Raw genomic sequence first — 25,405 nt, 5'->3', positions numbered from 1 at the left:
AGACTACTCTTGGTCAGCCAAGATTATAATTTTTTTGTCGGGGACAGCCCTAGTAGAAATGCAGGAAATTCTTTAGATGGCCAAACATTTCTGAGGGAGGACCCCCAGACCTACGCCCATGCTCAACTCTAAAATTAGCTACTACTGTTGGCCTTGAACTGGCTGTCAAATAATGTAAACACATTCTCTAAATGCCTGGCCTTCATTTTTCCTTATAACAATAATCAAAAACAGTAATATATTCATTATCTCAATGATGCAACTAGAAGAAATCTATCCACATAAATTCTAGCTTTCCTTATGAGGGGAACCTTCAACATACACCCCCAAGCAAGCAGTCCCATCAGAATTTCACTTCTGGTTTTACATTTTAAAAAGCCATTTTTATTTATTGTTGAATAGTTCTGAAAGGTGTAATGAATATTAAAACCGGCCAGATTTTTTATATTTTTTGTTAATAATTTATAGGTAACTCATCAACTTAGTACAATTTATAAGTTTGCAACGGGACAGTTCCTGAACCCTCTTACCAGGTTTCATTCCGGAATTTGTTTGAGAGGACACTCCAATGACGTACTTCCTCTAAAATATTGGCTTCGGGGAAAACACCAACGACCCAAGCCTTAAGTCAAAACGACGAAAGAAAAACACATTTGAAACAACCAATTCCATCAAATAAGTATTGTACCTGAACACGTAACATTCAAGACACAAAATGGTAAGATATCCCCATGTTTCACGTTCTTTATAACATATTTGATAGGGAAATGTATTAGTATGCTGGCTAGCTAACATGTGGCAGACACCTGACGACATACAGTTTCTCAAACAAATGTGTTATGTTGGTCGAACTGCTCTGGCCTGAATTGTTTTGATTTTGCCTTACCCTAATTACCTAACGCTAGCTGACTAATCAATCAGCAATTAGCTAACTAAGTTACTTTAATGGTCATCATGCCAAACATTTTGAGGATCCTTGAGCCAAGTTAGCCTACCTTTAGAATTGAATATTCTGAAATCATTCATTATTTCTGTGATGTTTGTTTACTTAAGAATACGTTCAGAAAGCCACAAACCTTTAAGGAAGGAGTCGAACTGTAATCCTTCTTTGCTTCTTACCCCAGCCCCAGAACGAACACATTGAGTTACATCGCAAGCGCCATGGCCAGCGCCTGGACCATCAGGAGAGGAAGAGGAAGAAGGAGAGCCGTGAGGCCCATGAGCGCTCACATAAAGCCAGGAAGATGATTGGTCTGAAGGCCAAACTCTACCACAAACAGAGGCACTCTGAGAAGATCCAAATGAAAAAGACGTGAGTATATAGTCATACACTACCATGCTGCAGCACCCTCTGAAAAATCAGAATAAAATGTACAAAATCTTAACGAAAGTAGTGCGCTGGGCCTTTACTAGTCCTGTATTAATGGACCAATATAGCTGTCTGTAGCGCGGGCAAACAAATGTTTCCTTTGCCATTGCCGCTGTTTGTTGACCGCTATGTATCACCACAGCCTCAAAATGCACGAACAGAGGAAGACCAAGCAGAAGAACGACGACAAGACGCCTGAGGGAGCAGTTCCAGCCTACCTGCTGGACAGAGAGGGACAGTCACGCGCCAAGATCCTCTCCAACATGATCAAACAGAAGAGGAAGGAGAAGGCTGTGAGTATTCAATGCCTTTCTTTTACATGTTTGTGTTTTCGTCATCATCTCCCTGAAGACCGGTAATAGTGTACAGTGAGGGGAAAAAGTATTTGATCCCCTGCTGATTTTGTATGTTTGCCCACTGACAAAGAAATGGTCAGTCTATAATTTTAATGGTAGGTTTATTTGAACAGTGAGAGACAGAATAACAACAAAAAAATCCAGAAAAACGCATGTCAAAAATGTTATAAATTGATTTGCATTTTAATGAGGGAAATATTCCAGCCTTGTGTAGGTCTACACTCTTGTCCCTGACATACTTGGAGAGCTCTTTGGTCTTGGCCATGGTGGAGAGTTTGGAATCTGATTGATTGATTGCTTCTGTGGACAGGTGTCTTTTATACAGGTAACAAACTGAGATTAGGAGCACTCCCTTTAAGAGTGTGCTCCTAATCTCAACTCGTTACCTGTATAAAAGACACCTGGGAGCCAGGAATCTTTCTGATTGAGAGGGGGTCAAATACTTATTTCCCTCATTTAAAATGCAAATAAATTTATAACATTTTTGACATGCGTTTTTCTGGATTTTTTTGTTGTTATTCTGTCTCTCACTGTTCAAATAAACCTACCATTGAAATTATAGACTAATCATGTCTTTGTTAGTGGGCAAACATACAAAATCAGCAGGGGATCAAATACTTTTTGCCCCTCACTGTATGTCTGGACAGATTCTCTTGTAAAAGGGAACAATACCTAGCTGAATCCTGACTAATTGTTTCAAATGTCAACTTAATACTGTATGGACGGGTTTCCAGCACTCTCATATTAAGCCTAGTCCTGGACCTAAATGCACTTTCAATGAAATTGGACCTATGTGTGCAAAGGCCATGCCAGTTTAGTTGAAAAGAGGTTTTTAAAGGCATCCTGAAATGGTATCTGATCCGATCTTCTATTTCTCCCTGTAGGGTAAATGGGAGGTGCCCCTGCCCAAGGTTCGGGCCCAGGGGGAGACGGAGGTGCTCAAAGTAATCCGTACAGGCAAGAGGCAGAAAAAGGCCTGGAAGAGGATGGTGACCAAAGTGTGCTTCGTAGGCGACAACTTCACCCGCAAGCCTCCCAAATATGAACGCTTCATCAGACCCATGGTAAGGAGGATAACGCCACTACTCACTAGCATACTGTGTGTGTGTGTGTGTGTATATACAGTACATTCGGAAAGTATTCAGACCCCTTCCCCTTTTCCACATTTAGTTACATTACAGCCTTATTCTAAAATTGATTAAATTAAATTGTTACCTCATCAATCTACACACAATACCCAATAAGGACAAAGCATAACCAGGTTTTTAGAAATGTTTGCAAATGTATAAAAAAAATAAACTGCTCCCTTACTAACATAAGTATTCAGACCCTTTGCTATGAGACTCGAAATTGAGCTCAGGTGCATCCTTTTTTCATTGATCATCCTTGAGATGTTTCTACAACTTTATTGGAGTCCACCTGTGGTAAATTCAATTGATTGGACATGATTTGGAAAGGCACACACCTGTCTATATAAGGTCCCACAGTTGACAGTGCATGTCAGAGCAAAAACCAAGCCGTGAGGTCGAAGTATTTGTCCATAGAGCTCAGAGACAGGATTGTGTCGGCACAGATCTGGGGAAGGGTACCAAAAAAGTTATTAAATGGAAGAAGTTTGGAACCACCAAGACTCTTCCTAGCACTGGGCGCCCGGCCAAACTGAGCAATCGGGGGAGAAGGGCCTTGGTCAGGGAGGTGACCAAGAACCCGATGGTCACTTTGACAGAGCTCCAGAGTTCCTCTGTGGAGATGGTAGACCCTTCCAGAAGGACAACCATCTCTGCAGCATTCCAACAATCAGGCCTTTATGGTAGAGTAGCCAGACTGAAGCCACTCCTCAGTAAAAGACACATAACAGCCCGCTTGGAGTTTTCCAAAAGGCACCTAAAGGACTCTCAGACCATGAGAAACAAGATTTTCTGGTCTGATGAAACCAAGATTGAACTCTTTGGCCTGAATGCCAAGCGTCACGTATGGAGGAAACCTGGCACTATCCCTACGGTGAAGCATGGTGGTGGCAGCATCATGCTGTGAGGATATTTTCAGCGGCATGGACTGGGAGACTAGTCAGGATCGAGGAAAAGATGAACAGCGCAAAATACAGAGAGATCCTTGATGAAAACCTGCTCCAGAGCACTCAGGACCTCAGACTGGGGCGAAGATTCACCTTCCAACAGGACAACGACCCTAAGCACACAGCCACTCCTGCGTTGTCTTGGCTTCGGGACAAATCTCTGAATGTCCTTGAGTGGCCCAGCCAGAGCCTGGACTTGAACCCGATCGAACATCTCTGTAGTGACCTGAAAGTAGCTGTGCAGCAACACTGTCCATCCAACCTGACAGAGCTTGAGAGGATCTGCAGAGAAGAATGGGATAAACACCCAAAATACAGGTGTGCCAAGCTTGTAGCGTCATACCCAAGAAGACTCGAGGCGGTAATCGCTACAAAAGGTGCTTCAACAGAGTACTGAGTAAAGGGTCTGAATGCTTATGTAAATTTGATATTTTAGTTGCTTTTTTTTGTATATAAATTTGCAAACATTTCTAAAAACCTGTTTTTGCTTTGTTATTATGGGGTATTGTGTGTAGACTGATGAGGGGGAAAAACGATGTACAGTGGGGAAAAAAAGTAATTAGTCAGCCACCAATTGTGCAAGTTCTCCCACTTAAAAAGATGAGAGTGGCCTGTAATTTTCATCATAGGTACACGTCAACTATGACAGACAAATTGAGAGAAAAAAAATCCAGAAAATCACATTGTAGGATTTTTAATGAATTTATTTGCAAATGATGGTGGAAAATAAGTATTTGGTCACCTACAAACAAGCAAGATTTCTGGCTCTCACAGACCTGTAACTTGTTCTTTAAGAGGCTCCTCTGTCCTCCACTCGTTACCTGTATTAATGGCACCTGTTTGAACTTGTTATCAGTATAAAAGACACCTGTCCACAACCTCAAACAGTCACACTCCAAACTCCACTATGGCCAAGACCAAAGAGCTGTCAAAAGACACCAGAAACAACATTGTAGACCTGCACCAGGCTGGGAAGACTGAATCTGCAATAGGTAAGCAGCTTGGTTTGAAGAAATCAACTGTGGGAGCAATTATTAGGAAATGGAAGACATACAAGACCACTGATAATCTCCCTCGATCTGGGGCTCCACGCAAGATCTCACCCCGTGGGGTCAAAATGATCACAAGAACGGTGAGCAAAAATCCCAGAACCACACGGGGGGACCTAGTGAATGACCTGCAGAGAGCTGGGACCAAAGTAACAAAGCCTACCATCAGTAACACACTACGCCGCCAGGGACTCAAATCCTGCAGTGCCAGACGTGTCCCCCTGCTTAAGCCAGTACATGTCCAGGCCCGTCTGAAGTTTGCTAGAGTGCATTTGGATGATCCAGAAGAGGATTGGGAGAATGTCATATGGTCAGATGAAACCAAAATAGAACTTTTTGGTAAAAACTCAACTCGTCGTGTTTGGAGGACAAAGAATGCTGAGTTGCATCCAAAGAACATCATACCTACTGTGAAGCATGGGGGTGGAAACATCATGCTTTGGGGATGCTTTTCTGCAAAGGGACCAGGACGACTGATCCGTGTAAAGGAAAGAATGAATGGGGCCATGTATCGTGAGATTTTGAGTGAAAAGCTCCTTCCATCAGCAAGGGCATTGAAGATGAAACGTGGCTGGGTCTTTCAGCATGACAATGATCCCAAACACACCGCCCGGGCAACGAAGGAGTGGCTTCGTAAGAAGCATTTCAAGGTCCTGGAGTGGCCTAGCCAGTCTCCAGATCTCAACCCCATAGAAAATCTTTGGAGGGAGTTGAAAGTCCGTGTTGCCCAGCGACAGCCCCAAAACATCACTGCTCTAGAGGAGATCTGCATGGAGGAATGGGCCAAAATACCAGCAACAGTGTGTGAAAACCTTGTGAAGACTTACAGAAATCGTTTGACCTGTGTCATTGCCAACAAAGGGTATATAACAAAGTATTGAGAAACTTTTGTTATTGACCAAATACTTATTTTCCACCATAATTAGCAAATAAATTCATTAAAAATCCTACAATGTGATTTTATGGAAAAAAAATCTCATTTTGTCTGTCATAGTTGACGTGTACCTATGATGAAAATTACAGGCCTCATCTTTTTAAGTGGGAGAACTTGCACAATTGGTGGCTGACTAAATACTTTTTCCCCCACTGTAATACATTTTTGAATGAGGCTGTAACGAAAGTGAAGGGGTCTGAATACATTTTCCAAATGCACTGTATATATGTGTATATGAACGTACTGTTAAGGCTCTGAACAAACAGAGCAGAAACTCAAACGGATGACTAGAAAAAGCTCAAACCAAGTCATCTCCTTGGATGTCTAAGATAAACACTCCTTCTCTGTTAGGCAGAAACACAGTAGGTTCTTCTTACTGGTATTGTCATGGCCCTGTGTGTGGAAATGTGTGTGTGAGAGGACTGTAATCAGATGGTCTTCTGGGTGGGCCCCTGTGGCCCCCCTCCCAGCAGTGTCTGTTGACCTTATCGCGAGTTGAGTGCCACATCCCTCATGGTCCTGGTTCCGCAGCAACTGGCTTGGCTGTTGACCTTTGCCTCCCTCCTTAGGAACATTCATATTCAACAATAATATATTTGAACAGAGTATGAACTTTCTGCACTTCCCCTTTTCTCACTCAGTAACTTTCCATATCACTTAGTAACTTTCCACACACAAAGTTCCTCTTTACCCTTCCTTGACCCATATCATATACATTCTGTATACATGTGAAATAATAAGTTATGGTATAAAGTGTTGGTTTCATGAGCTGAAAAAAAAGAAATCCCAGAAATGTTCCATACACACAAAAAGCTTATTTAGCTAAAATGCTGAGCTGTATTTCTTTCATAAAGCCCTTTTGTGTAGAAAAATCTTTCTGATTGGCTCTCCAGTGGGTGGGCCTCTTCCCACCCATAGTTGCACCCCTGCCCAGTCATGTGAAAGATTATGGCCTAATGAATTTATTTCAATTGATTTCCTTATTAACTGTAACTCAGTAAAATCTTTGAAATTGTTGCATATTGTGTTTTATATTTTTGTTCAGTGTGTGTGTGTGTGTGTACACTACGTACCTAAAGTATGTGGACACCTGCTCATTCCAAAATAATGGGAAGGATTTCCACTAGATGTTGGAACATTGCTGCTGGGACTAGCTTCCATTCAGCCATGAGCATTCGTGAGGTCGGCCACTGATGTTGGGTGATTAGGCCTGGCTTGCAGTCGGCGTTCCAATTCATCCCAAAGGTGTTCGATGGGGTTGAGGTCAGGGCTCTGTGCAGGCCAGTCAAGTTCTTCCACACCGATCTTGACAAAACATTTCTGTATGGGTCCCCTGTAGCTCAGTTGGTAGAGCATGGCGCTTGCAACGCCAGGGTTGTGGGTTCGTTTCCCACGGGGGCCAGTATGAAAATGTATGCACTCACTAACTGTAAGTCGCTCTGGATAAGAGTGTCTGCTAAATGACAAAAAAATAATAATAATGTATGGGTCTCGCTTTGTGCACGGGGGCATTGTCATGATGAAACAGGAAAGGGCCTTCCCCAAACTGTTGCCACAAAAAGTTGGAAGCACAGAATCTTTTAGAAGGTAGCGTAAAGACTTCCTTTCACTGGAACTAATGGGGCTAGCACCAAACCATGAAAGACCGCCCCAGACCATTATTCCTCTTGAACCAAACATTACAGTTGGCGCTGTGCATTTGGGCAGGTAGCGTTCTCCTGGTGGACTGCCAGATGGTGAAGTGTGATTCATCACTCCAGAGAACGCGTTTCCACTGCTCCAATGGCAGCGAGCTTTACACCACTCCAGCCGATGCTTGGCATTGCGCATTGTGATCTTTGGCTTGTGTGCGGCTGCCCGGCCATGGAAACCCATTTCATGAAGCTCCCGACGAACCGTTCTTGTGCTGACGTTGCTTCCAAAGACCGTTTGGAACTCGGTAGTGAGTGTCGCAACCGAGGACAGGCGATTTTTACGTGCTTCAGCACTCGGCGGTCCCGTTCTGTGAGCTTGTTCCTAGATGTTTCCACTTCACAATAACAGCACTTACAGTTGACCGGGGCAGCTTTAGGAAGGCAGACATTTTACAAACTGACTTGTTGGAAAGGTGGCATCCTATGACAGTGCCACAATTAAAGTCACTGAGCTCTTCAATAAGGCCATTCTACTGTCAATGTTTGTCAATGGATGTTGCATGGCTGTGTGCTGGATTTTATACACCTGTCAGCAACGGGTGTGGCTGAAATAGCCCAATCCACTAATTTGAATAGGTGTCCATATACTTTTGTATATTTAGTGTATGTATACGTGTGTGTATATCTGTGTATGTATACAGTGCATACGGAAAGTATTCAGACCCCTTCACTTTTTCCACATTTTGTTACATTACAGCCTTATTCTAAAATGGATGAAGTTGTTTTTTTCCCCTCATCAATCTACACAAAATTCCCCATAATGACAAAGCAAAAATGTTTTTTTAGACATTTTTTCAAATTTATGGAGGGGGGAAACCGATACCTTATTTACATAAGTATTCTGGAGCAGGTTTTCATCAAGGATCTCTCTGTACTTTGCTCGTTCATCTTTCCCTTGATCCTGACTAGTCTCCTAGTCCCTGCCACTGAAAAACATCCCCACCGCATGCTGCCACCACCATGCTTCACCGTAGGGATGGTGCCAGGTTTCTTCCAGACGTGACGCTTGGCATTAAGATCGAAAAAGTTCAATCTTGGTTTCATCAGACCAGAGAATCTTGTTTCTCATGGTCAGAGTCCTTTAAGGTGCCTTTTGGAGAGCTCCAAGTGGGCTGTCATGTGCCTTTCACTGAGGATTGGCTTCCGTCTGGCCACTCTACCATAAAGGCCTGATTGGTGGAGTGCTGCAGAGATTGTTGTCCTTCTGTAAGGTTCTCCCATCTCAACACAGGAACTCTGGAGCTCTGTCAGTGACCATTGGGTTCTTGGTCACCTCCCTGACCAAGGCCCTTCTCCCCGGATTGCTCAGTTTGGCCGGGCGGCCAGCTCTAGGAAGAGTCTTGTTGGTTCCAAACTTCTTCCATTTAAAAATGGAGGCCACTGTGTTCTTGGGGACCTTTTAATGCTGCAGACATTTATTGGTACCCTTCCCCACATCTGTGCCTTGACACAATCCTGTCTCCGAGCGCTACGGACAATTCCTTCGACCTCATGGCTTGGTTTTTGCTCTGACATGCACTGTCAACTGTGGGACCTTATATAGACAGGTGTGTGCCTTTCCAAATCATGTCCAATCAATTGAATTTACCACAGATGGACTCCAATCAATTTATAGAAACATCTCAAGGATGATCAATGGAAACAGGATGCACCTGAGCTCAATTTCGAGTCTCATAGGAAAGGGTCTGAATACTTAAGTAAATAAGGTATTTCAGTTTTTTTTTATATATATATATAAATTTGCTCACATTTCTAAACCTGTTTTCGATTTGTAATTATGGGGTATTGTGTGTAGATTGGGGGGGATATCATTTAAATAAATTTTAGAATAAGGCTGTAACGTAACAATGTGGGAAAAGTCAAGGGGTCTGAATACTTTCCGAATGCACTGTATATGTGTGTTAGGGCTGGGCAATATGGCCTAAAACTAATTTCTCCATAAAATAAAATAAACAACAACAATTATTCTCTAAATAAGCTTTGTTGTGCAATTAAAGGTCAAATACACTGAATTTAAGTCAGCAATAATCTAATGAATTCAGAGCTTGTGAAATCATACCTAGGCTGAATATATGCCTTCCACAACCATAAAACACTAATGTAATGATTTTATCAAAATAGTTGTACCTGCTTTTTTTTATGCAATTATCACTGACAATTACTGGCTTTCAGGTCTGTCTATAAAAATGTCATTTTTGTTACAAATTTAACCAGAACCATGCATAATGCACATTCAATAATAATGTAGCAGGCATTATAGAAAATGAACACCGGTCTCATAAACAGGCCCACGTGCTAGTGAGTAGCCAGCTAATATTTATATTTCAAGTTTAGCCAACCTGCACCTGTTGTATTCGGCGCATGTGGCAAATCAAATTTGATTTTGGTAGGGGGAGGAGCTTGGGAGAAAGAGGCAAAGCGAGAGGTTTCACTCTCGCCAAAATCTGTCCAAAATAAGCCCAATGCGATTCTATGTGCTTATTTTGAACCTACGCTTGTCGCGTTCCTTCCCGCCTTTGGGACAACACCCCCATTGTTAGGGCGGATACATGAGTATCTCGTCATTATAAACAGATCTCTGGTGTAAATGTAAAGTTGCACAGAAGGAGCGAACGAGACAAGACCTAAGAGACAAGACCTAAAAGCGGATTAAAACGATTCTGCGATACAGCCATTTGGAATATCGCGAAAAACATACATTCAAGTTAATGAAGTTAATTCGATATATCGTCCAGCCCTTAATGTGTGTATATGTATGCATGTATTCTTTAATATACAGTATTTGGCATGTTGACGCCATGGACGGCTTGTTCAATAGGGCGATATGGGCGACGCACTGCCAAACGGGAAAAGGAAGGGATTTTTTTTCTAATCAATTATATCACGGCAACAGCAGTTATCAGTGTTCACGTCTGATCTGCCAGCCACTAAATGTCAAATCAGGCTAAAGTCGTGCTTCAAATGGCCCCGCCCGTTTTTTGGGCGATTTCAGTCAGGTTGAAAATCGCCCAGAAGTCTCTCATAGCCTGTCATGTAAAATCTATTTTTTTCACATTTCAAAGCTTTCAATACATTCTCTATGGGTGTCTGTGTGCATGCACTTACGCGCTTTCGTCATACGTGACGTAACGTTGAACGTAACTAAGACAATGGCGGCTATCAGCGTCTATGTTGCGACCTGCAGTGTGGCGTTATTTTATGTTTTTAATTTGTAGACTTAGTTTACAAACATTCTGCAAACATTCTGCTTTGGACTGATCTTCGGTTTTGGACTGATCTTGTTGATCGTGTACATACCCGCTACGAACGGACTAAATAATGAAAACGCTGCTGGCAGCGGAATCCCAATACAGCTGGGAGACTTGACTGGATGACAGAGTCCCGGACAGAGAGGTGGAGCCGGCCACCTTCACCCTGGTCAGAGCGGACCGCGATCCTGGTAAGAGAGCGACTCTGTACCCCGACATTGAACTGCTTTCTGTGTCATTGAACCTTACTATTGTTGATAAAACAAGTTTACTGGAGAACGGAGAAAAAGTAGAGACTTTTGGACAAGGTGGATAATTGTATAATATAAGGCAGTTTATTCAGAGGTAAAGATATCTGCAATCGCGTGCACGGACCCGTTCGTCAAACTCGTAGGGAGTTTATCAGAAGAGCCCCTAAACATTGTGTGCTGACATTTTATACAATAAAATTAAGTAGGTTGAATCTAGTAGTTCTGATCTTCTGATTGGTCCTGATGAGTTGGGCGATGTCACCTCCAGGCTAGTGTCACTGTTGCATTGGCTCTGAGTCGGGTTCTCTGTCTTCAGATGTTCAGCCTAAGAGAAGAGGATTTGTGTGTGTGTGTGTGTGTTTGTTATCAGTGTGTGTGTGTGTGTGTGTTTGTTATCAGTGATGATGTGTGTGTGTGTGTGTGTTTATCAGTGATGATGTGTGTGTGTGGGTGTGTGTGTGTGTGTGTCCTCAGGGCAAGAACTCGTGAGTTGGAAGAACTGAGAGACCTATGGCGTGGGTGTTATCCTTAGCCACCTGCTGACAAGGCTGACAAGATAGGACTCTTGTTCATTGTATTGAATACAAAGGCCCAACACAAAATGGGTCATGCACAAGATTTTAGTCAGACCAAGCTATAACATTATATATTTACTACGACAGTACATTCAACCAAAAGCTAATATAACAAAGGCATCAGAGATTATTTATAATCTGTCACAGAAACTGGAATCCATCTCCCCAGATCAGTCAATAAATGCTTCTGGTATTGACTTATATGCTGCCCCTGTCTTCATGTTGTTGCTGGACATATCTTTTTTAAAATGTGTGTAGGTCACCTAAATCATCAGAAAAATTGCCCCTCCTGAGAATTTTTTCAGGAGCCGCCACTGGTTGACGCCTTTCTCAGGTAGTTGCAAGGTTGGATTGAAACTCTGATGTGTAAACACCCAAACTCTGATGTGTAAACACCCTCCTTATCACTGTGTGAGCATCAGAGTAACTTTTACTATATTTAACACATTTATCAGACTACTGTCTAGAGAGACTTAGTTACAACCAGTGCATTCAACTAAATTAGGTAAAACAACTTGACTTAAATCCTATTGCTCTTTGGGGACCAAAGGTCATTGGCAAACTTCCTCCAGTGGGCTCAGTGTTGAGCTGCTTTCTCCCTTTATTTCAATGACGTTCCTACTACTTTAAGACTATAAAAAACGAAATGGCCTGAAATAACTCAATAACTGTCCCCACCCGCCTCTGTCACTTCCTTTCTTCAGGGTCTACGTTTCAAAAAGGCCCATGTGACCCACCCGGAGCTGAAGGCCACGTTCTGTCTTCCCATCCTGGGGGTGAAGAAGAACCCCTCGTCACCCCTCTACACCACCCTGGGGGTCATCACCAAGGGAACCGTGGTAGAGGTCAACGTCAGCGAGCTGGGCCTGGTAACGCAGGGGGGAAAGGTCATCTGGGGTGAGTCATCTCCTGTCTTCTCACATGGCCGCCTATTGATATTTATCTGGATCAGTATGGGCCGGTTTCCCAGACACAGATTAAGCCTAGTTCTGGACTAAAAAGCACTTTCCATGGAGATTCTCCATTAAACATGCTTCTTAGTCCACGACTATGGAAACCGGCCCTATATATTTGATTTATTTAACCAGGGGGCTGCATAGCTGCTAGAATTGTGGGGGTTGGGTTGGTGTTTGTCTGACATTGCCACAAGGAGATGCATACTTTTATGAAACGGTGCAGAAACATCTGGCCACACCAGTCTTCTAATCAAAGTAAAGAATAATCAGTGATGACAATGTATTAGCTTTATTTCACTCCTGACAACACTAATATAAACAACTGCATACAATCTGTCAGTGCAATTCCATTTCTGAAATTAAGATTAAAATGCATCTTTTTTTTCTCCTCCTCAGGTAAATACGCCCAGGTGACAAATAACCCAGAGAACGACGGCTGCATTAATGCTGTACTGCTGGTGTAAATGAAGAACTCTATGGGACGTTTTCCCGGTCACAGATGAAGCCTAATCCTGGACTAAAAAGCATTTTCATTGGAGACTCCATTGACCTTGCTTTATAGTCCAGGACTAGGTTTCATCTGTGTCTGGGAAACCGCCCCTCTACACAGACTGTGCCTGTAACATACAGTTACGGCTGGCATGGAATAACGGACATCTGTGTTTAAACCGTGTGTCCAGCCATGGAGATAATCACGAAAGCCCAGAAAAGATCAGATGGCATATTTTGCATCAAGGTGTCTCGTAACTAAATTCTGAAACGTACTCAAAGGAATGTGACTAAATAATGTTTTTTTTTAAAAATGTTTGTCAAATACAGTTGTCATATAAATCGTTCTTCTGATTTGTTTTTCTTGGTTGCAAATTGCTTCACAACAACATTCATACGTGACTGCGCTCTGAGAGGATTGCAGCATTTGGGGGGGGGGTTCGGTTCTATACAGATTATACTGATTAAGCGCAATGAGTGTGAAAAAGGATGGTGTTATTAGTGTGAGAAAGGGAGAATGATAGCCAGTCCCCTCCACTCCTCAGAAAAGTATTCTGACAGCAGGCTAACACAGCTCAGTGGAGCCCCAGTTTAAGACCAATATGATACCTGCAGTGATATTGATGATCATCTGCTTGAGGACAGGTAGGATTCTGTTATACTGATATAAACCTGTGTTATTGTATGTAGGGCTGTTAAACTGATAAACACATGTTTAAGTGCATACAGGGCTATCTTATATATGTTTAGTATATTTAAAACTTGACTGTATACTAGGGCTTTTGGTGTCACACATGCATTCACTAACACATACTGTGAGGGTGGAATGGGTGTTACACCAATTAATGACTTCCCATCACATCAAGGATTAAGACCTGGTGGTTGTTTCTCCAGGCTCAGTTAGACCAGCCACCAGAAGGCACAGTCTGACTTCAGAATGGGACCAGCCTGTGCTCTGGGAGAGTGTTAGTCCTTAACAAAGGAAAATGGATGACAGTATGTGGCTTTCATTGGGACATGATGGCTGCAACGGTGGTGTGTAGACAGCTTGGCTGTGGGAGCTGTTGGTGTCCAGACGAACCACAGTTTGGAAAGGGAGCGATAGAAAGACTATTATATGGAGCTGGGTGCAGAGGAGATTAGTCTACTGTTGGTCAGTGTTATTCAAAAACCAAATTAAAATGATGCCAATGTGATCTGCCTCGACTGTGAGGCTTGAAAATGGATCAGGTCCGAGGTGTTCTGGGAGAGTGGAGGTGAAGTCCAATCAATCCTGGGCCTCGGTGTGTGAAGCTAGCTGACTGACTGGCAGGTTGCAAGGGTAGTCTGTAGGGAGATTGGCTGTGGGGCTCCTTCAGCTCTACACAGGGGGGCTCTATGGAGAACGTGAAGGTCCTAGTAGAGTCACTTTAATGTAAATAAGAAAAGAATATGTTTATGAAAACTTCTACATTAATGTGGATGCTACCATGATTGCGCATAATCTGAATGAATTGTGAATAATGTGAGAAAGAGGCATAAATATCCTACTACCCCCACAAAAAATGCTAGCCTCCGCTTTTATTGTAATGGTGAGAGGTTAGCATGTCTTGGGGGTATGATACTTGTCCTTCTGTAACTTTCTCACTCATAATTATTCACAATTCATTCAGGACGATCTGTAATCATGGTAGCATCCACATGAATGTAGAAGTGTTATGAAAAATATTCAATTATTTACATTAAAAGTGACTCCAAAATGACACAATACCATATTTACCATAGATTTCTATTGGGCACCACATAATCTGAAACACAACCAAAACAAACAAGTGCATCTAACAAGTTTGAAGAGTCACAAGCTTCTTGTAATCATTGTGTGCTAGGAATATGGGACCAAATACTAAACTTTTGACTACTTTAATACACACAAGTGAATGTCCCAATACTTTCGGTGAGAGTGGAGATGATAATATTACAGATTGACTACATCAGACAAGCCTACAACATGTCCATTGACCAAAATCACAGTTAATTTGTTATTGACTTGCATGAATAACACATTAATGAGCAAGCTAGAATGCTTTGAGATTTATTGTAGTTCTGAGCTTAGAGTAAAATGTAGAAATATATAGTGTTTGGTGCCTCCTTCGGGGTTGACTTCAGAGTAGGAGTTCTTACATTTCCTTCAACCTTTGATTTTTCATTTACTCAAACAAAAGTAAAACAAAAGTTTTTGTACAAACATTTAAATGACAAATAGTGAACCTTCCTTCCCGTAATGATTTTGTGCATTTAAACCAGGAACAGCCGAATGCCAACTGAAAATAAATCATACAATTGTTTAATTGTGGCTTATATTAAAACACATTCCATTTGGATTTACTTCGCTCCAGAGACATTGTCAAGGAATGGTTGTTAAGACTACTCAATTCAATTATTTAGGAAAAATGAAAAAGTTGGTGGACTGACCACTATATACTTGTATACCCACAAAGTTAAACTTACAGCAGTTTTTATAATGTACACAATGCTTCACGTGAATAATTAAGGATTAAAACCAAAGGCAAAATAGATGCAAGTATTAAGGCAGATTTTTTTTAAAGGTTTTGGTAGACCAGGTATTGACGACAATCCGTTTGGATGAAAAAAATTATTACAGATTGTAGCTTTAAACCACATTTGTTTCTTATACACAACTAGTTTTCACTTACCACTTTGGTATTCTGCTGCACATTAACTTAATCTACACTGAGTATACATACCAAACTGTTACGGATACAGGTATCCTGTGTCTTTTTGTGTTTCCTCTCCTTCTGCCCTAATAACAGGTGTCCTGTATGTTCCTGATTGGTGGTCGTTGAGGTGTCTGCTGATTGCTAAGGTGGACCAATCAGTGAACATTCCTCTGCATTGCACCACCTGTTGCTGGTTTTTCAATCACACATCCCATTGAATAAAAGCCGGTCAGTTGTGTTTGTTGTTAGAGAGAAAGACTATTTTCCGTATGTGAGTATGGATACTGTGGTGTCCTGTTTTTTGTTTACTCACTAAGTTGCTGGTTACTCTGTTTGGTAACTTTGTTAGAGACTATTTTCCCTATGTGAGTATGGATACTGTGGTGTCCTGTGTATTGTGTACTCACTAATTTGCTGATTACTCTGTTTGGTAACTGTGTGTGTTTCTAGGAAAAGGGGAGTTTAAGCTAGTTGCCCTTGGGCGTACATTACCCGTAGGAAGAAATCTGTCTAAAAACACTAGTTAGACCTGAGCGGACCACCCACTGTACTTTTGAATGATTAGCAGTAGCTTAGCGGTTCTTGAGGCAGGCAAGATCAGTTTAAGGTTTTTTTTACACTGTTGTTTCATTTCTTGGGTCCTGCTCAGCCCTTTTTCCCAAACCTTTACAGTGTGTTCAGCAATAAACCTTTTATGTTTGACGGTAGATATGGTTGTCGTGTAGTTTTTTGTTCTCACTGTTCCATGTCATCATCCTAATTTGCATGAATTATGTTACGGGTCTCATGTCCATCCACCCTAGACGTTTAAAGCCACGGGGTTCGTAACACAAACATTAGGAACATCTTTCTAATATTGAGCTATGATTTAAAAAATTGTTTGTTTTGGATTATGTGTATTGTATTTACAATGTTTTTATTGCTAGGTATTACTGCACTGTTGGAGCTAGAAACACGAGCATTTCACTGCACATGCGATAACATCTGCAAATCTGTGTATACAAACAAATCAACTTTGATTTGAATTCCCTGAAAAAAAAAAAGGAACATGTTTTTGGAGATTCTCATTTACAGAATACATAAAAGTTGGGATCGAGCAGCTGGGATCTCAGTAGTCCATTCATTACTATTCAGGGAAAAGTGACATCAGCGCAAGCCCGTTGATGTCCTCCACATGGTTGTGTTGAGGTTAGGATACCTGAGGGTCATCCACTTTGTCACTGACTTCCTCCCTCCGACTGGCGGAGATGTTCTCATTTAAGAAAGTCCACACAGTAGAGTAGGCGGTAGATAGATAGCTGTTCCCTCTTTGAAATCAACTAAATTTCCGTTGGTGACTGCAGACTGACTGATCAGACCAACAAATCCCCTTTCATCCTAAGTTACTACTCATTATGATTCGTAAATTGTTCACTCCACAGCCGCCAACTGCAATGCAGTCTATGTGTAGTAGTCCAGCTTGCTGCTGATGGTCTTGCAGCCCTTTACGGAGAAGAGCTTCTCTGTTTTGGGGGTGTAAATCATTTCTCTGGCCATCTGGGCGGCCACGTTATGGTTGGGCTTCAGGCCCTTGGCGGCCATCTCAGCCATGCCACACAGCAGAACGTGTTTGTACTCCAGAGGCAGGAAGGGGACAAAGAAGTCCACCAGGTTCTTGTCTATCAGACTGGCGTGCCAGAACCCACCTTTAAAGAGAGAGAGAGGAGGAGAGGTTGGAGTGAGACAGTCATAAGATGGGTTAGGGACAAGAAACATGGATGGACAGAATAAATAAGAACACTGGGGATTTTTGTATTTGAGGTCTAAAAAGCCTCCTGTTTTCTAAACCCAGGATAAAAAACCCAAAAGGGACGGATCTTAACGTTAGACACACGTGTGATTTGATCTTTCAATGCATGATTTGTTAAATACGAGAATGAGTTACAACAGTGCATCTACAGTAGTGAACAGGTGTCTTACTCTGCTTGTTGTTGAACACGGACAGGGAGAGCGCTGTTTCCAGATCTTTCAGCTCCATTTCCTCTCGGTCTCGCCCTGCTCTCCAGAAGTCCAGGGCCACCTGCATGATTTTCTCTCCTCCAGCGTTGCTATGGAGATGATCAACACACAGTAAATATTTTTTGGGGTACTTCTACCCCCTTTTCGTGATATCCAATTGGTAGTTACAGTCTTGTCCCATCACTGCAACTCCCCTACGGACTCGGGAGAGGCGAAGGTCGAGAGCCATGCGTCCTCCGAAACATGACCCTGCCAAGCCGCACTGCTTCTTGACACACTGCTCGCTTAACCCGGAAGACAGCCGCACCAATGTGTCGGAGGAAACACCGTCCAACCGGCGACCAAAGTCAGCTTGCAGGCACCCAGCCCGCCACAAGGAGTCACTAGAGCGCGATGGGACAAGGAAATCCCGGCCTGCCAAACCCTCCCCTAACTCGGACGACGCTGGGCCAATTGTGCGCCGCCTCATGGGTCTCCCGGTCACAGCCGGCTGTAACACAGCCTGGGATTGAACCCGGGGCTGTAGTGAAGCCTCAAGCACTGCGATGCAGTGCCTTAAACACACAGTAAATATTAAGACATAAGAAATAAAAACTTTAATTTCGCATTATTAGATTTCTTATTGACAGCTGACTTTCAGCTAAATAGAATACTGGTAAAGATAGGATAATGGATGACTATAGATCCAGTTTTAAAAATGATAGTATAAAAGTATAAAAAACAACACATGATTTCTTAAACACACACCGCTGGTCTGTCTCCCCTACCTGAGGAAGATGAAGATGGCATGGCGGTAGGAGATCCCGTCCAGATTTTTGTAGTAGTCCAGGTAGGCCTTTATACTGTCGATCAGACCTGGCTGCATCTTGTCCATCTCATCAAAGATGAATATGGAGCGTGGGCAGATGGTGACGTTGCCTTTGATCCACTGCTTCAGCTTTGACTGGGGAATGGGGATGAATACAACAGTATAAACAGACTTATCTAGAGCTGTGGAGAATAACTTCCAGCACAGCCACAAAATACATTTACATCCTATATCTTACAGCTTTTCATTACTGTGAATTTCCTTCCTAGTAATACTTAAATTACTTAACTGTGTAAAGGAATAACAAAATTATAGCAATTTACTTTGTAGTTCTCAATATTTCTCTGATGGGGGAAGTGAACTGTAGATACAAACTGGTGGATGAAACTGCTGGCCATGCCCTCCTTATAGATGTTTTCAGCTATCAGCTCGCTGGCAAAGTTCTTCCCTGTGCCAGTCGAGCCATGTAGAGAAAGCACCAGGGGCTTTTTAGGGTTTTTATTGTTCATGAAACCCGTTACAGCTTTCAGGATAACTCTGGAGGCAACATGTTGACCAAACAGCTTATGATCTAGGTCAAATTCCAAACCTGATGGGGCAGAAAGTGATCACTATTACACCACCATCATAATTTCGATTCAAATGATCCATGGGGATAGGTGGTAATTTTCATAACATGTGATTAGTAATACATGAGGTACATTCATTTCCAATGGAACGCTGCGTTTGCCTTGCAGCATTGCGTTGCAGAGGCAGTTGCAGTGCGTTCTGTGTGGCGCATACGTTAGATTTATGTACTCCTGGTGTACCAAAATGCAATGACACAGTCGGTGTGTAACGCTTCGAACACACCGACTGTGTCATGCGCAAAATAGTATGCAGCATCATCTAGATATGTGTGCAATAAAAGTTCAACATTCACCTTCTGCTACCATTTCTGTCAACCCTTTAAAGCATACAGTTTGACGTATATGTTCGATAAATCTAACGTATGTACCACACAGAACGCATTGCAACTGCCTCTGCAACGCTGCGAGGCAAACGCTGCATTCCATTGGAAATGAATGTACTTCTGGTGTACCAAAACGCAATGACACAGTCGGTTGCTTTCAATGAGAATGAAATATACATATATATATATATATATATATATATATATATATATACACATATATATATATATATATATATATATACACATATACATATATATATATATACACACACACAGTGGGGAGAACAAGTATTTGATACACTGCCGATTTTGCAGGTTTTCCTACTTACAAAGCATGTAGAGGTCTGTAATTTTTATCATAGGTACACTTCAACTGTGAGAGACGGAATCTAAAACAAAAATCCAGAAAATCACATTGTATGATTTTTAGTAATTCATTTGCATTTTATTGCATGACATAAGTATTTGATCACCTACCAACCAGTAAGAATTCCGGCTCTCACAGACCTGTTAGTTTTTCTTTAAGAAGCCCTCCTGTTCTCCACTCATTACCTGTATTAACTGCACCTGTTTGAACTCGTTACCTGTATAAAAAGACACCTGTCCACACACTCAATCAAACAGACTCCAACCTCTCCACAATGGCCAAGACCAGAGAGCTGTGTAAGGACATCAGGGATAAAATTGAAGACCTGCACAAGGCTGGGATGGGCTACAGGACAATAGGCAAGCAGCTTGGTAAGAAGGCAACAACTGTTGGCGCAATTATTAGAAAATGGAAGAAGTTCAAGATGACGGTCAATCACCCTCGGTCTGGGGGTCCATGCAAGATCTCACCTCGTGGGGCATCAATGATCATGAGGAAGGTGAGGGATCAGCCCAGAACTACACGTCAGGACCTGGTCAATGACCTGAAGAGAGCTGGGACCACAGTCTCAAAGAAAACCATTAGTAACACACTACGCCGTCATGGACTAAAATCCTGCAGCGCACGCAAGGTCCCCCTGCTCAAGCCAGCGCATGTCCAGGCCCGTCTGAAGTTTGCCAATGACCATCTGGATGATCCAGAGGAGGAATGGGAGAAGGTCATGTGGTCTGATGAGACAAAAATAGAGCTTTTTGGTCTAAACTCCACTCGCCGTGTTTGGAGGAAGAAGAAGGATGAGTACAACCCCAAGAACACCATCCCAACCGTGAAGCATGGAGGTGGAAACATCATTCTTTGGGGATGCTTTTCTGCAAAGGGGACAGGACGACTGCACCGTATTGAGGGGAGGATGTATGGGGCCATGTATCACGAGATCTTGGCCAACAACCTCCTTCCCTCTGTAAGAGCATTGAAGATGGGTCGTGGCTGGGTCTTCCAGCATGACAACGACCCAAAACACACAGCCAGGGCAACTAAGGAGTGGCTCCGTAAGAAGCATCTCAAGGTCCTGGAGTGGCCTAGCCAGTCTCCAGACCTGAACCCAATAGAAAATCTTTGGAGGGAGCTGAAAGTCCGTATTGCCCAGCGACAGCCCTAAAACCTGAAGGATCTGGCGAAGGTCTGTATGGAGGAGTGGGCCAAAATCCCTGCTGCAGTGTGTGCAAACCTGGTCAAGACCTACAGGAAACGTATGATCTCTGTAATTGCAAACAAAGGTTTCTGTACCAAATATTAAGTTCTGCTTTTCTGATGTATCAAATACTTATGTCATGCCATAAAATGCAAATTAATTACTTAAAAATCATACAATGTGATTTTCTGGATTTTTGTTTTAGATTTCCGTCTCTCACAGTTGAAGTGTACCTATGATAAAAATTACAGACCTCTACATGCTTTGTAAGTAGGAAAACCTGCAAAATTGGCAGTGTATCAAATACTTGTTCTCCCCACTGTATATATACACACACATATATATTTACACATACATATACAACAAATTTCTGTGAATTTGGTCGGGTCGCCCAAAGTTACATATTGCTGCATTAATGGAAACATAGCTACTGTCTACACGATCAGTGGAGTACCAAATAGCCCAAGTAGACCATGACAAAATATCAACCATAACAGTTTAGCTGTGCACATACTTGTTGAATTAAAATGAGTCCATTTTGAATTACAACTTTCACTTTCAAGTAAATAACGATATACTGCTGCTACTGCTACTCCTCCAAGTCCCGCACCGACTAACATTGCAGAGATTGAACCGAGCGCGTTCACAAGAACACTCGATATTAAAACACATCCGAACAAGGTTTTGTATGTTGCTCTCATTTTCACTTAAAATAAACATTTAGCTAAGAGTGCAAATACGTTTGAAAGAGCCCGAGTCAGCTACTTGTTTCGGTTTCAACAACTTTCTTCCACGTAATCAATATACGACACCAACACAGAAAAGGGGGGCGGATTCAACGTCAGCAGCTAATTAGCTACATTCTGTTGGGTTTTTTCACATGGATGTCATTCAGAATTTCAACACTAAAACTGCAAAAAACTCAAACCATAGTGTGGTATGGACAGTGGCGTTATGGCTGAGCCAGAGAGATGCAATTAGCCAAGGAATTAATCAAGGAATAATTCCTTTATTTACTGCAAAGGAGGATATGTTTAGAAAACCAGTTTCAACGCAATTCATAAATCTTTGAAATCCCCCTCAAAAGAAACGTTACCACACTGACACTAAAAGTTCAACATACCTGTTCTGTTGAAGGCGATCCAGTCTGGTCTACAACGTTAATGAAAATAGTAAAACACTTTCTGGTATGTTGCGAGGAAGCCGGTGATAGTCGCATATGGAGCTTCCAAAAGGCAGTGGTGGAAAAAGTATCCAATTGTCATACTTGAGTAAAAGTAAAATATACCTTAATAGAAAATGACTCAAGAAAAAGTCACCCAGAAAAATTATACTTGAGTAAAAGTCTGTTAAAACGGCCAGCTTCAGTGAGCTGATTCTAATAAAATAAAATACAATTGTATTGGTCACATATATGTGTTTAGCAGAAGTTATTGTGGGTGTAGCGAAATGCTTGTGCTTCTAGCTGCAACAGTGCAGTAATATCTAACAAGTAATATCTGACAATTTCACAACATATACCCAATACACACAAATCTAAGTAAGGAATGAATTAAGAATATATACATATATGGACAAGCGATGTTAGAGAGGCATGGACTAAGATAGAGTAGAATAGTATAGAATACAGTATATACCGCCCCAACAGATCCACAGATGATGCAATCTCTATTGCACTCCACACTGCCCTTTCCCACCTGGACAAGAAGAACACCTACGTGAGAATGCTATTCATTGACTACAGCTCAGCGTTCAACACCATAGGGCCCTCAAAGATCATCACTAAGCTAAGGACCCTGGGACTAAACACCTCCCTCTGCAACTGGATCCTGGACTTCCTGACGGGCCGCCCCCAGGTGGTAAGGGTAGGTAACAACACATCTGCCACGCTAATCCTCAAAACGGGGGCCCCTCAGGGGTGAGTGCTCAGTCCCCTCCTGTACTCCCTGTTCACTCATGACTGCATGGCCATGCACGACTCCAACACCATCATTAAGTTTGCCGACGACACAACAGTGGTAGGCCTGATCACCGACAACGATGAGACAGCCTATAGGGAGGAGGTCAGAGACTTGGCCGTGTGGTGCCAGGATAACAACCTCTCCCTCAATGTGATCAAGACAAAGGAGATGACTGTGGACTACAGGGAAAAAAAGAGGACTGAGCACCCCATTCTCATCGACGGGGCTGTAGTGGAACAGGTTGAGAGCTTCAAGTTCCTTGGTGTCCACATCACCAACAAACTATCATGGTCCAAACACACCAAGACAGTTGTGAAGAGGGCACAACAAAGCCTATTCCCCCTCAGGAGACTGAAAAGATTTGGCATGGTTCCTCAGATCCTCAAAACGTTCTACAGCTGCACCATTGAGAGCATCCTGACTGCCATCCAGAACCTCTATACCAGGCGGTGTAAGAGGAAGGCCCTAAATATTGTCAAAGACTCCAGCCACCCTAGTCATAGACTGTTCTCTCTGCTACCGCACAGCAAGCGGTAACGGAGCGCCAAGTCTAGGTCCAAAAGGCTTCTAAACAGCTTCTACCCCCAAGCCATAAGACTCCTGAACAGCTAATCATGGCTACCCGGACTATTTGCATTGTCCCTCCCACCCCACTCACCCCACCCCCTCTTTTACACTGCTGCTACTCTGTTTATTATCTATGCATAGTCCCTTTAACTCTACCCACATGTACATATTACCTCAATTACCTCGACTAACCGGTGCCCCCTCACATCAACTCTGTACCGGTACCCCCTGTATATAGCCTCCCTACTGTTATTTTATTTTACTGCTGCTCTTTAATAATTTGCTATTTTTATTTTTTCCTTATCTGTTTTTTCCTTAACTTTTTTTTAAAAAACTGCATGGTTGGTTAAGGGCTTGTAAGCATTTCACTGTAAGGTCTACACCTGTTGTATTTGGCGCATGTGGCAAATTAAATTTGATTTGATTTCAGTTTATGTTTCTCTCCAAGAATCCACGCCAGAAAGAAGTCCAGGCACCACACGTCTGTAAGACAAAAAAAGATAATAAATGATACTTCATTGCCAGGTTTGAACGACAGTTGAACTGTGGCAGCATAACACCATTAGAGTAGACTAGTTGAACATGCATACATGTGCATAGGCAAAAAGATTACATTTAGAACAATATCTAGACTAATAGAAATAAATATGGCATAACCCTCAACCTTTGCACAGTGACCAGACCAGACAAATGTACCTAGGTAGGTAGGCAGACAGTATCTAGCTCCAGCCATATCTAACAGGCATGCTTAGGCAAATATTTTTTATAGTAAAACCAGCTTATCAGTTTTAGAGATTTACAACAGTTAAATTGTTGTATTACTGTTTCGGTAACACTTTACTTGACATCCAGTGTCATAACACATTATGACACGGTCATAACCATTTATAATATGGTCATAACACTGTCATGACCCATATATTTACACCTGTTGTGACATATATTGCATTATTTTATGGCTGGTTATAACACCTACATAAGAGTGTCAAAACCCACATTTGTTTAAATTAGTTTTTTCCCTGCCAAGAAGTTTCCTTTCGTTTGAAAGTTTGTTTCTTAACGCCTTTGTTGTTGATGTATTGCATTCTTTACAGTCATGTTTTTTTCATCATATTTTAAATAACTTTCATGAAGCATTATGACCATCCTGTGTCACTTTACTTGGACTACGAAAATACTCTTTATGACACCTTCACAAAGCATTATGACCATCCTGTGTCACTTTACTTGGACTAAGAAAATACACTTTATGACCCTGTCAAGAAGCATTATGACCATCATAATCATATAAGCCAGATAGGCCTATCACCTACATTCCCTTATATCAGTCATCAGTCAAAAAGAGGATGCCTTGTCCTGTTACTGAAATCTGCTCCTGCATTCATCCCAGTCATCAGCAGCAGAGCATTGCATGTCTGACATCAATGTGTGCACAATTACAATGGTAGTTTAATTGGGTCAATTAAAAAACATATACTGCATATAACATAAACATACTGTTGACACGTAGGCTATGGTGTAATGGAGTGTTTTGCCTTGTGTGGTAGGTTTTGTGGGTTTTGACAGTCTTATGTAGGTGTCATAACCAGCCATAAAATAACACAATATATGTCACAACAGATCTAGATATATGTGTCATGACAGTGTTATGGACATATTATAACAGGTTATGACAAGTTATGTCAGCTGTTATGACATATTATGACATGGTTATGAATGTGTCATAATGTGTTATGACACTGGGTGTCAAGTAAAGTGTTACCCTGTGTATATTACCTAAACAAACTTGATTGCAGACTCGGTTAAATTAAATTAGACACTACATGGTATTGAAGAGTATAACCA

At 42.1% G+C, this 25,405-nt stretch overlaps 2 protein-coding genes across 2 annotated transcripts; one reads left to right on the top strand and one right to left on the bottom strand.

Annotated features, from left to right (window-relative positions):
• The first annotated feature begins 531 nt into the window (after positions 1 to 531).
• Positions 532 to 13,342, top strand: LOC311128672 (ribosome biogenesis protein NSA2 homolog). Its single transcript, XM_084160871.1, has 6 exons — positions 532 to 718; positions 1,125 to 1,312; positions 1,512 to 1,662; positions 2,610 to 2,789; positions 12,255 to 12,447; positions 12,903 to 13,342. Exons 1-6 carry the CDS (start codon positions 716 to 718, stop codon positions 12,968 to 12,970), a joined length of 783 nt encoding a protein of 260 aa, XP_084016997.1. The 5' UTR covers positions 532 to 715; the 3' UTR covers positions 12,971 to 13,342.
• Positions 13,343 to 15,291: 1,949 nt separating this feature from the next.
• On the bottom strand, positions 15,292 to 21,828 carry LOC311128674 (torsin-1A-like). Its single transcript, XM_084160873.1, has 5 exons — positions 21,547 to 21,828; positions 18,842 to 19,107; positions 18,478 to 18,653; positions 17,672 to 17,799; positions 15,292 to 17,397 (listed from the first exon to the last, which is right to left on the bottom strand). Exons 1-5 carry the CDS (start codon positions 21,731 to 21,733, stop codon positions 17,153 to 17,155), a joined length of 1,002 nt encoding a protein of 333 aa, XP_084016999.1. The 5' UTR covers positions 21,734 to 21,828; the 3' UTR covers positions 15,292 to 17,152.
• Between the last annotated feature and the right edge of the window lie 3,577 nt (positions 21,829 to 25,405).

The sequence above is a fragment of the Coregonus lavaretus genome (assembly GCF_964263955.1).
Source record: "Coregonus lavaretus genome assembly, chromosome: 4".
Classification (NCBI taxonomy): Eukaryota; Metazoa; Chordata; class Actinopteri; order Salmoniformes; family Salmonidae; genus Coregonus; species Coregonus lavaretus.
This window is presented reverse-complemented; position numbering and strand designations above follow the sequence as displayed.

Coding starts and splice junctions, on each gene's coding strand:
- LOC311128674 (XM_084160873.1), bottom strand. CDS start 21,733: ATGAGAGCAACATACAAAACCTTGTTCGGATGTGTTTTAATATCGAGT. Junction 19,108..21,546: donor GACTCATTTTAATTCAACAA/GTATGTGCACAG, acceptor CTGCCCCATCAG/GTTTGGAATTTGACCTAGAT. Junction 17,800..18,477: donor GCCATCTTCATCTTCCTCAG/GTAGGGGAGACA, acceptor TCATCTCCATAG/CAACGCTGGAGGAGAGAAAA.
- LOC311128672 (XM_084160871.1), top strand. Junction 1,313..1,511: donor AAGATCCAAATGAAAAAGAC/GTGAGTATATAG, acceptor GTATCACCACAG/CCTCAAAATGCACGAACAGA. Junction 1,663..2,609: donor AGAAGAGGAAGGAGAAGGCT/GTGAGTATTCAA, acceptor TTCTCCCTGTAG/GGTAAATGGGAGGTGCCCCT.